Below are 12,511 nucleotides of genomic sequence, written 5' to 3'. Positions count from 1 at the left end.
TGAAATGCGAGAAATAAAGGAATAAGTTAAATGACACTCTGAGAATAGTTAGGAAATTTGCAGGCTATGGAATATTCTGTAAGAATACAGATCTGGTCTCTGCCAAAAGTCAGTGTGATTGGGAGGGAGGGAGGGGTCTAGATTAAAAGATATTAAGGAAACGCAGCAACAAAATGCAATATAGGAATATACTCCCTGCCAGCTTCAAGCATTCTCTGGAGTTTTGGCCTCCTCCTCAGGGAATGAGGTGCCAAGGAAAGCACTAGACTCTCTCCACTCTACCTCTTCCCTTGTACCCTAGTGTCATAGGCTGGGCCCTGCTGCTCTAGGCAGCCTCCAGCCTCCTGAACCTGCAGCGCGGTCACCGCAGACTGCGGGCATATGGCATGGGCGTCTCTGTCTCCTGCTCCTGTGTTCATAAGATGAATGTTTAAGACCCGGTGCTCATTTTTAATTAAGACCCAGGAGGAGCAGACCACCTCATCTAAGGGGAGCAGACAGAAAACTAAAGAAAAAACAGATCAGACCCGCGAGACTCAGAAGGAGAAACGTCGCATGGCCTCCAACAGGAAGGGCCTTTCTGGGGGAACCTCTGGAACCATTGCTCCCCTGTCGGACGTAGAGCAGAACAACTTCTCTGGGCAGCATTCACAGGAGAAATTCCCCAGGTGGGCCTCGGAGCAGCCCAGGGAGGGGAAGGCTGAAGCCCCAGATGAAGGGTGTGGCTGTCACAGCACCAGATGGGAACAGGGCGGTCATGCCTATAACCCCAGCAGGACCAGACTCCTCCCAGGCACCAATCCCGTCTTCTCTTGGCCCGAAGGAAGCGTTCTCACTTTAAAAGCCTGTGTGGTCATTTTCAGGCTGAACCATTTCCGGTGGATCGTACCAGCCAATGGTGAGGTGACATTGCGAGTGCACTTCTCTTCCAATGATCTTGGGATCTTTGACCAAACGTTTAACTTTGAGATCCTTGGAACTCACCGCCAATACCAGCTTTATTGCCGAGGTGTCTGCACTTACCCATACATTTGCCAAGACCCAAAGTAAGTGTACTTTGTTTTGAAAAGAAGAGGTTGACAGATACATTTTCGTTTTCCCCCATGGTGCCCTGAACCAGGTGGCTTTTAATACAAATGTGGAACTGGGACAGCATCTCAGGCCCTCTTGTACTGGGCTCCAAAGTCTTGGACATTGACTAAGTCACAGGAATGATATGGTACCATGAGACTGAAATAAAGAGAAAGTTAATAGGAGTGAAGAGGGGGGGAAAAGTCTTCCTGTGACAAGTTAGTTTGCTTATTTAACTATATAGCAAATGTAAACAGATTTTATGTTTACTGTAGGACTTTTTATCCTGTAATATCCATATATGTGTGAATCTCCACAGGCAGGAGATTTTTCCCTGAGCTACCAAACACTGAGTCCCTTATGCACCACATAAAGGCACCTGACTGAGCAAGCTAGTGGGGCCTTTTATAGCTTGTCCACCGAGAGGAGCTTTTTTGCAGTTCTCGCCAAGGGACCACGCTGGACAGCGAATTCAGAAGCTGGTTAAGATCCACCAGAACTAGCTTTCCATAGGGTTTCTCAGGACTTTTTCTAGCTGGGCGCACTAGAGCAGGAAATCCAGCTCACCCATCATCAGTGGTGAAAGACGCCACTGGGAATCTTTTTTCTCAAGTTCAAACTGTACTGTCTTCACTCGGGCTTGGGGATGGGAGGGTACAGGAATAAAGGCTCAATAAATGTCCTCAAATTAAGAGTCGTTCTGTCTCCAGACACCTGGACCCTTTGCTGGACAAAGAGTGTTGGGTTCATGTGTACATTATGTGGAGGCAATTCACACAGCTCTCCTCTCCTCTTCCTCCCCTGTGTTCAGAGTGGTCTTCCCTCAGCAGAAGAGGGACATGAAGGCGAATGAGGTCATCTTTAAGAAGTATATTGTGAGCCTGGAGAGGTTTTACTTCGGGCCACTGCTTTGTGGAAAACCAAGAGATAAGTAAGTGTTCCATTATTTCAAAGCAGATTTCAGACCCCTGGGTTAGACTCATGAATAGTACAAGCAGGGTTCCTATGGAGACGTAGCTTTTACTAACATTGCCTCAGTTAGCCCAGAACCACAAATCAGGAGAACTGGGTTCTTGTGCCCCAAGTTTCTGCTAAGGTCCCAAATGAATGGGGGTGCCATTTTCCCAGATGGGAAAGCTGGAAGAAGACCAGGTTTTGGTAGGGGAAGGTAGGGTCAAGTGTGCACTTTGGGATATGTTAAGTTTGAGATGCTTGGGAGATACAGCCAGTAGCCATGTAAAGCAGGGCATAGTCTATACGGTTTTGGTTCTCAGAGGAGAGTCTATCTTCAAGACAACAAAAGCCACAGGTGTGGATGAGATCACCTAAGATGAGAGGACATAGTAAGGAGAGAAGGACCATGGTTGGAGCCTCAAAGGACTCCACCACTCACAAGAGGAGAGGCCAGCAAAGAAGATAAGAAAGAGGGCCAGAGCTATTGGTGGAAACCAAGAAAGGGTGGTGTCATGGAGCCATGAGAAGAGAGTGTGGTCAGCTATGTTGATTGCGGCAGAGAGGGCGGAAAGATGAGAACATCAGCGTCCACAGGGTTCAACAACATGGAAGTCATAGGAGGCTCAGCAAGAGCCCTTTGCGGGGGATTTCTGAGGATGAAGCCCAGGTAACGTGAGTTGAGGAGTCAGTGGGAGGTGAGAGAATGGAGACATAGTGTGGAGATAGCTCTTTGGGAAAGCTTGGCTGTGAAGGGAGATGGAGGGAGTTGAGGATGGGAGGGAGACGTGGAGTGCAGGGAAGGCTGTTCGTTCGCTCTTGTTCTTACGATGTTTGGATGTCAAGGGGAAGTAGCAAGGAAGAGGCTAGAGTTTCCAGAGCACGTAAGGGCCAACAGTGGTGCAGCTCCCTGAAACAACACAACGAGATGTGGAGATGATGGCCTTTGCCAGGAAGAGGGACCATCATCTCATGCTAGGTTGGAGGGAGGTGAGACGGCTTCAGGTGCAGGTAGGTTTACAGATTTGGCTGGCATGGTGAGGAGGTTCCCATGGAACTGTTTTCTCCATGATGAATGATGTGAGGTCATCCCTAACAGTGAGGCAAGTGGAAGGAAGTTTAAAATGTTGAGAAAATGGAGAAGGTATGAAACAGGTTTTGTGCAAAGTGGGACAGGGAGAATATTAGAGCAATAGATTAAGATTATCAGGTAGAACCGGGGGCCCAGGTAAGGTCAGTGACCAGAAATATTTAGTAATACTAGTTTTTTCAGTTATATATAAGTTTTTTAGTGTATAGGCAGGGAGGTGAGACTAAAAATAGAACCAGGGTCTCAACTATGTCTTAATCCAGCCTAGCATTTATTGTGATAAGTAGAGAATGATTATTTCTATGCCTACTTGGTGAAACTAATGAGCCAACTTAGTTCTCCATTCCCTTCATAACCACCAGTTTATTTCCTAAGGTGCTGAACTAGTAAATGAAGGTGAGGGGTGTTGACTGTTGATGGAGAGGATCTTCAAAGCCCAGTAGAAGGACTTAGGCGAGAGAAGGAGTGGGAGTCAGGTTGATGGACACGATGTACGGAGCAGCCTGGAGGTCGGATTCAGGGAAATGATGGCCATTCAGAGAGGCATGTATTCAGAGCTGCACTGGAATTAACCAGGATATGGGGCCAGACAGCGGGGATCCAGGAGGGCAATTACAGTGGTCCAGAAACAAGTATTATTCATCTATTCTTTTTTTTTTTCTTTTTCTTTTTTTGGCTGCGTTGAGTCTTCGTTTCTGCGTGTGGGCTTTCTCTAGTTGCAGCGAGCAGGGGCTACTTTTCATTGCAGTGCGCGGGCTTCTCATTGTGGTGACTTCTCTTGTTGCGGAGCACAGGCTCTAGGCACGTGGGCTTCAGTAGTTGCGGCACGCAGGCTCAGTAGTTGTGGCTCGTGGGCTCTAGAGCACAGGCTCAGTAGTTGTGGCGCACGGGCTTAGTTGCTCCGCGGCATGTGGGATCTTCCCGGACCAGGGTTCCAACCCGTGTCCCCTGCGTTGGCAGGCGGATTCTCAACCACTATGCCACCAGGGAAGCCCTCTCCATCTATTCTTTGAAGTCTTACTGAGCCTCAGTGTCCTTATCTGCAAAGTGGGAAAATAATAGCACCTACTGCACAGTTTTGGGAAGACTGAACTGGTTAGTACATATGGAACTTGTAGCAGAGTGTTCAGTGGTGGTGATTACCAGCGAGGTGTGGAGGCCACCACCACTCTGGCTGTTACACAGACAGTGCTCTGTCTCTCGGACTTTGATTTAGTCTCTGCAATGCCCTCTCCTTCCTTCCTCCATCTTAGCCTGTCCAGAGAGCTTTTCAGACTGTTGCTGGGCACCAGTGGGTACTATGGTGCCCTGCTTTCCTGACCTGTGCTATGACCTCCTATGATGTGTGTGTTCATTAATCTTCCTTGTGCCTTCTGTGGCTCCTTTCCTGTTTGGTTCCATTAACTGGGCAGCTCCCAATGCTTAAAGTGCTCCACTCCATGGATCTCTCCCTAAGGCACTAAGGGAACAGAAACAACCTTGTAACAGTGAACAGTTACAATCCGTGTCAGAACAGTAGCATCCCGCGCAGGTGTAGAAGAAGGTGGTAAATGAGGTCATCTCTAAGACAGATATGAAATAACACGTTACTCAGATTATCATCTCTCCTGGAAGTATAAGCACTGGGAAGGAGAGAGCTACAGATTTTTCAGTCAGAAATCTTTGCAATAGTAATAACTACCATTTATTGGGTATTTGATATCTGCAGCTGTCCTCAGAGCATCAGGTGCACTATTTCATTTAATAGTCATGGAAATCCTAAGGGATATTATCATCCCATCTTAGAGATGAGGAGACCAAGGCTTGGGATGGGAGCGGGGGCTGGTCACATCACAGCTCTAAGTCTTCACAACTACAAAGCTTGTGTTCCTAGCCTCCATGACACTGCCTCTGTGTAGCCACATCATCCTTTGAAATTGCCTTACGCCTCACAGTCTCCTTTTCCACCTGAATTCTCAGCCAATCCTCACATCCACATCCCTAATTTTTCTTTGTTTCCAGGTACAGGTCATCCTTGTTCCCAGAAAACATGGAGACACTGACAATCCTCAACAGTTCCCCAATGGTCGTGGAGGTGTCCTTCTGTTTTCAGAACGATGTCAAAGCAAACACCTACTTCCTGGAGCCTGTCAACATGATTCTGAAACCCAGTGAGAAGCAGGTACAGTCCCATGGATACAAGTCTACCAGGGCAAGGCTTTCTTGGGAAATTTGAGGCCTTGGTATCCTCGGTGTAAACGTACTTTGTTTGGACTCTCCCATTAGAAGCTGAACGTTTGGGCCTACCCTACCGCAGTTGGTGTCTTTGAAGACAGCATTGTCTGCTGCATCAAGGAGAACCCCAAGCCAGCCGTCTTCAAATTAAGCTGCCAGGGGGTCCGCCCAGAACTGGAGCTGGACCCCAGACAATTGCATTTTGACCGGCTCTTGCTGCACAGGTCAGAGTTCTGGGTGATACCAGGACCGGAATGACGTTTAAAGAACTTTTAGTTCTAAGGTGACCAGCTCATCCTGATTTGCTCGGGACTTGCCTGGTTTTAGTATTTGAAGTCCTGCATCCTGGGAGACTTCTGGTCCCGTGCAAATCAGAATAGCTAGTAACCCTCTGAGTTCACAGGTTGTCACCTTGGGTTCAGTGAACGGACTTCAAAATGGTTAAGGACTCCCCTAAGATCCAAGTGTGTGCATATGTGAATTTTTCTCAGAAGAAGGACTACCTTTTTCCAGATTTTCAGTCCATTACCCTAAAAGGTTAAGAATCTTGGTTCTAGAAATTAGAGGACAAACACAGAACACTAGACCAAACCTAGAACTTACATAGTCATTCACGGGAATTGTATTACTCTAAATAGAGAATGTTTATTTCTGAGGAAGCTGGGAGAGAATATCGATCACGTATCCTGCATTCCTTGACCATCACAGGTAGGCCCCACTCCCTGATAAATACTTATTAGCGAACTAGCAGTAATAGAATAACCAGACGTGCTTTTTCTGACCTGCCATGATAAATCAAAATCATTTGAAACTGGCAAAATTTCTCTTGGTCTCTGCAGGAAAGACTTCAAGGTAGTTCTTCTCCGCAACATCGCACTACTTCCCCTGGCCTGGAGGATCACCAGCCTGGAGCACCTGGGTGAAGACTTCACCGTGTCCACAATGCAGGGGACCATAGCCCCCAAGGCTGAGCATAGCCTACAAGTGCGCTTCCAACCCTCCAAACCCATCAACATCAAGAAGGCGATTCGGTTGGAGGTAAGGCTTCATACGTCTTCAGACTTGGTCACCAAAGTATGTACACACTGGGTTCCCTGACACACACACACCGACACACATACCCAGCAAGCCAGGTCTCCGTGTTACACGCTCCCATCTGATCCCCGTTTGACACCCCCCAGCCCACAACGTCCTGCTCTGCTTACAACTGTAAGCTCCATAAAGGCAGTCTCGTTCATGGCTGATTTCCCAGTGGCAAGAACGGAGCACTCAATCAGTGCAGAGTGGATGAATGAGTAAATGAATGAATGAACGGTGTTACTATTCCTCGAGACGCATTAGATTTCTGATTTAAGACCCCCAAACCCAGTCACCCCTCAGAGTCCTAACTCAGTAAACATCAGCCTCCACCCAGCTGCTCCCAGCAGACACCCAGGAGTCATCCTTGATTCCTCCGTTTTCCTGTTGGCCTCCCCCTCCATCCCAGTCCTCCAACAAGTCTTGTCAGTTCTGTCTCCCAGTGTATCTCCTGCCCATGCCCTTCCCTGTCTGCACTGCCACCACCACCCTCATGCAGGCCACTTGCTGTGTCGCTCACCTGGACTTCCGCAGAGGCTTCCTAGCCGGCTTGCCTCTTCCCACTCCCCGCGGGTGTCCAGAGGGATCTTTACAACGTCCGTCAAATCAGGTCACTCCTTCCTAAAGCACTAGGCTGTCTTCCCATTGTACTAAGAATAAAGCCCAGGGTCCTCACCTACTTCTGAGTACCTGCCTGCCTCTGTATCCACATCAGGTTTTTCCTGCCTCAGCGCCCTGGCATTGCAGCACCCCTGCCAGGAGTGTTGTCCCTATGCTCTGTGGGGATTGGCTTCTGCCTTAGGGTCTGCTCAACAGCACTGCCTCAGCTGGCTTTTCCTAATCATCCCACTGAGGAAACCTCATTATGTGCAATCGCTCACCCTATCTTCTGTCCTCCAGAGCACCCACCCCATTCGGACATTATCCTGTTTCTTTCTTTACTTCCTTATGTGAGCTCCACTGGAGCAAGGTCTTGCCTGAATTGCTCATCATCTGTATTAGTTTCCTAGGGCTGCTGTAACAAAGGACCGCAAATGAGTGGCTTGAAACAACAGGCATTTATTCTCTCACAGTTCTGGAGGCCAGAAATTCAAAGTCAAGGTATCTGCAAGGCCATGCTCCCTCTAAAGGCTCTAGAGAATAACCCTTCCTTGCCTCTTCCAGTGTCTGGTGGCTCCAGTTGTTCCTTGGCTTGTGGCTGCATCACTCCAATCTCTGCCTCAGTCTTTGCATGGCCTTTCCCTCTGTCTGTGTCTTCTCCTCTTCTGTCTCTTATAAGAACACTGTCATTGAATTTAGGGCCCACCTGGATAATCCAAGATGATCTCGTCTAGAGATCTTTAACTTAATCACATCTGCAAAGACTCTTTTTCCAAATGAAGTCACATTCACAGGTTCCAGGGGTTAAGACATGGACATACCTTTTGGAGGCCATCATTCAACTCACTACCCTATCATATTCCCAGTGTCTAGCACAGGCCTGGATGTCAAAGGCACTCAGTAAAATCTGTTGAATGAATGAACAAGTGAATGAATGAATGTCACTGACTCTTGATGGCTGAGCTGATAATGCAACAAGCAAGAAGTCACCCAAGCTTCTCTTTGAATACCCCCAGGGATAGAAGACTTACCAAGTATCTCCAAGTAGCCTGATCTTCCTTTGAACATGTCTGACTGTTAATGCCTTGTTCGGTTGCACTCAGATTTCTCCCTGTAATTTACACACATTAATCCTGTTTCTACTTTTTGGGGCCAGTCAATGGATCTAATTAACCTGTCTTATCACCTACCCCTGACAGCCCTTCATATAGCTAAAAACAGATACTGATAGATTCGTTCAATCCGCAAATGTATATGAATCCCAGAGGTGACAGTCAGCATTTTTAACACGTCTCTACACAGACAGGGGTCTCTGCACAATGAATCCAGGCCACACAGCAGGTGTAGGGTCCCAGCTGTGCCACCTTCATCCTTTAGTTAATGGATCATGGGGATCCCAGGGCTTCCCATGGTGAAGTGTGAGGGTGCAGGAGGCAAGCATCAAGGGGACACTTGGAGAAGTCATCATGACAGCTGTTTATCAACTGGTATGGAAACATTTGTGTAATTTAACAACTGACGTCACATTCCCGTATGTTCCAACCAAAGCAGACATAGTGGATCTCCCCTCAGGCCCCCAAAGTGGTCTAAGGCTTCCCTTCCCCAGGTTACATTCCTTCAACATCTACACGAGGAAATGCCTTGCTTTCTGGTCCCTTTGAAAAGCGCTCTGGTGAACTCTAATTGATTTTTGCACCTCTTAAATTTTCCTTCTTATTTTCCTCAATTACAAAATTTAATTGCCTCCCACTCCCAAGCAGGGAAGCAAAGGAAATAGAATGCTCTGGGTACTTGGTATCTATCAGTAGAAAAGAACTATATAAATTCTGGATCTGATAAACCAAGTTCTTTGTCTTATTTTTCCCTCCTGCTGCCAGCCCTTCTTGTCATCTCTGTCAGAGTTTGAGCATCAAAAGAAAGAAGGTAAACTTAAACAGTCAGATTTGCTCTGTGAAGCACTGGCAAAATGCTTGATGGAAGATAAGATGGAAACTCTGCATTAAAACGTTTTTGGTGACAGCTACAGATTTCCCCGTTGGCACCTAAAACACAAGCAATGGGGAGCTGGTGACTTAGTTGCTTAGTTTTTCAAATTGAGGCTTCAGCAGAGAGGCAGGTGGTGTCCAGGCGGATGCAGGAGGGCCACACCCACTGCCCAGTGGCTCTTCCCCTTAACACACAGACCCTTTATTGCCCATCATTAGTCTCAAGAGTCAACAGTTGGATCCAGCTGAGAGCTGATACCAGTTCAGACGTTCTTCAGGACAGTGAGGGAGGTGCTACCACCAGGGGTGACAGCAGAAGGGACAGGGAGGCGATGGAGGCTAGGAGTCTTGCTTTTTTTTCACATTTCCAATAGTAATGATGTTCGTTTTTTTTTAAATCTGAAATTTCCAAAAGAGAAACATTAAACGCTTATTTTGTATGAAAAATCTAGCACTTATTTTATATGAAAAATCTGACTCATAGGTCGAATCAGAGACAGAGAACAGAACGGTTCAGATTTATAAAATTAGTAAACAAGGATAACTTAGAATGTAAATGTTTTTCATTTCAGCTGTCAGAAAAATGCTCTTCAGGTTTATTTGACTTGAAAGTTCAAAGAACACTTTCCTGCAATGTATACTCACAACCCAAACTTCAGTAAGGTAGTGACAATCATGCAAATAATTGAAACCCAGTAAGTGGACAGGTTGGAAGATGCAGTCCCATTTCCCCATCCTTGTATTGATTGTCTACACCAGCCTTCCCCAAAGGGTGTTATGAAGAACACTCATCCTACCAAATGCTCAGCGAAAACAAAAGCTGAATACATTTCAAAAATGTCCCTTACCATAGCCCCTTCTTCATGATTCCTCCTGCATGTTCCATAGTTCAGGCTCCAAGCACCTTGTGGGTCTTGCTTTTACAAAAGAATTTCTCTTACCCCGACAGGTTTTAGATGCAGACAACCTCGTTGGTGTCGTTCAGATTGAAAACATCCTGATCTTTGCAGAGTCCTACGACGTTGCCTTGGACATCACCTTCCCCAAAGGTCTGTTGACCCCTTCAAGGAAAGGGTGTTTAGAGGTCACATCTTTTAGGCAGTATGTTTCTTGTGTAGAGAAAGATCAGTGGTTGTTGGGGAGAGAGGTGGAATTTAGGTAAATAGTAATCATGCAAGTTCAAGTGATGTTAGCAATGTTACTATGAATCTTAATTTCTCCAACTGGAGACAACAAGGCGTGGTCAAAATATAAAATTTGCAGAGCTCTCTTCTGAACAGTCATCTGAGAGTGAGCTCTTATCTGCCTGCCTGTGTTGTTTTTCTATCACTGCCCTAAAAAATCACCACAAACGTTATGGGTTAAAACAATACATATTTATTATCTTACAGTTCTTTAGGTCAGCAGTCCAAAATGGATCTCACTGGGCTAAAAGCAAAGTGTTGGCAGGGCTGCGTCCCCTTCTGGAGTCTCTGGGGGCGAACCCGTTTCCTTGCCTTCTCCACCTTCTGGAAGCCACACACGTCCCTCAGCTCATGGTCCCCTTCCTCCATCTTCAAAGCCGGCAATGTTGGGTCAGGTCCTTCTCACGCTGCCATCTCTCTGGTTCACCCACTTCTGTCTCCCTCTTCTACTTTTAAGGACCTTTGTGATTACTTGGAGCCCACCCAGAGAATCGAGTATGATCTCCACTGTTTTAGTCAGGTGATTAGCAATCTTAATTCCATCTGATACCGTAATTCCCCTTTGCCATGTAGGCTAGCATATTTACAGGTACCAGGGACTAGGACGTGGACATCTTGCAGGGGAGGGAGTGGGGGTGGTGCAGGGCATTATCCTGCCTACCACACTGCGCCAACACCCAGCTTAGGGCCCTCCTTCCTCCGATAGGTCTCCTACTCAGCAAGACTCGTAGAATGTTAAAGCTGCATATTTGCCTGGATGTCATTAGTCTTATGTACAACAACACTTACTGCAGGATTATTTATAATAATGGAAGGTTAGGAATACCCTAAATGCCTATCTATGATGAAATATTATTATTGTAGGAATAATATTGTAAATTATGAAACAGCCATATTATACAGCCATTAAAATCACACTTATGGGGCTTCCCTGGTGGCGCAGTGGTTGAGAATCCACCTGCCGATGCAGGGGACATGGGTTCGTGCCCCGGTCCGGGAAGATCCCACATGCCGCGGAGCGGCTGGGCCCGTGAGCCATGGCCGCTGGGCCTGCGCGTCCGGAGTCTGTGCTCCTCAACGGGAGAGGCCACAACAGTGAGAGGCCCGCGTACCACAAAAAAAAAAATCACACTTATTGGGAGTTTTTAATTGTTTGGGGAAATGTTTATGACATAATGCAAAGTATAACAATACAGATGTATACGTTATATCCCAATTGTGAATATTATACACATGATTCAAAAATCTTTTTCAACACTGGGAGTTTTAGCTAATGAGAGACGTGAAAGGAAGAACAGTAGTCCTAGGATAGAAGCCAGAGGGAGCCACCCCATTGAACTGGGCGCAAGAGCAGTGTCTGTTGTTTGTTTACTAAGGCTCAATTACAAGAGGCTTTTCTAGGCACAGTGTTTTCAGAAAACAGATTCTCTGAAATTGTCGCCGTGGATTTTCCGTGTGAACTTCAACTGGAAGCTCCCCTGCTTCTCACTGCCATGCCCACTCATCCCACCCTTCCCCACCCCGGCCCCTGGCTTCTGCAGGAGCTGAAGGAGGCCTCGATTTTGGGATTGTGAGGGTCATGGAGGAGGTGAAACATCCCCTGCAACTGAAGAACCGTGGGAAACACGAGGTCATGTTCAGGTAACCTAAAAATCAGACAGCATGTGGTCATCCACATCCACTCATGGCAAGAAGTGTGTTGCCTGAGAGATTTTTTTAAAAAGTCGATCAGGGAAATCATAAGAACCATCTCTGCTCTTAGCTCCTCTTGGCTTCAGATGAATAGAATCCCAACGGCTCTATAGCCTGGAGCCACAGGGGTCTGGGGGTCGGGGGAGAGCCTCAGGGGGAGGTTGGGAGGAGGAGATACTGGGGTGAGGTATGGTCTTAGGGGTGGAGTGAGAGACCGGAGATGGCGGCCCTGGCCTTAAGCCATCCTGCCCTCCTTTCAGCTCCTCTCTGTTTCATAAGTTGGCAGTCTACATAGGATTTCATGTAAAGACCTAGGGATTTTCCAGTTTTCTTTTTTAATTTTAAGAACTACTGTATTATAGACTCCAAGTGGTGGCCTGGTGGAATAGAGCTCCAGCTTGTGCTCATCCTTGAGATTAAAAATGAAACACTAAATAAGGGAGACTCCTCAGAGAGGAAAGAGTGACGCTGGGTGCAGGGAGGGAGGAGGTCCCTCAGGCAGTGCCAGCACCTATGGCCAGTCGATTTTATGGAAGGTCATCCCTCCCCCAGAAGAATTCAGAGTTGATAAAGGAACTTCCCCCGGCAGACCTGGAGGCATTCAGTGTATTCACGATAATTTCGCTTTAGTTCAAATATTGCCGAAA

At 47.0% G+C, this 12,511-nt stretch overlaps 1 protein-coding gene across 1 annotated transcript in view; it reads left to right on the top strand.

Annotated features, from left to right (window-relative positions):
- Positions 1–12,511, top strand: part of HYDIN (HYDIN axonemal central pair apparatus protein) — a 431,237-nt gene that overhangs the window by 355,430 nt on the left and 63,296 nt on the right. The window contains 8 exon segments of the mRNA XM_029201876.1: positions 460–668; positions 864–1,046; positions 1,883–2,002; positions 5,114–5,273; positions 5,378–5,550; positions 6,166–6,364; positions 9,938–10,037; positions 11,714–11,813. Coding sequence (XP_029057709.1) covers positions 460–668; positions 864–1,046; positions 1,883–2,002; positions 5,114–5,273; positions 5,378–5,550; positions 6,166–6,364; positions 9,938–10,037; positions 11,714–11,813 — 1,244 coding nt within the window.

This window comes from Monodon monoceros, unplaced genomic scaffold (assembly GCF_005190385.1).
Source record: "Monodon monoceros isolate NGI ecotype Baffin Bay Population unplaced genomic scaffold, NGI_Narwhal_1 Super_Scaffold_10, whole genome shotgun sequence".
NCBI classification, from domain to species: domain Eukaryota; kingdom Metazoa; phylum Chordata; class Mammalia; order Artiodactyla; family Monodontidae; genus Monodon; species Monodon monoceros.
The sequence above is the reverse complement of the archived record's forward strand: the minus strand, read 5'-3'. Positions and strand labels throughout refer to the sequence as shown.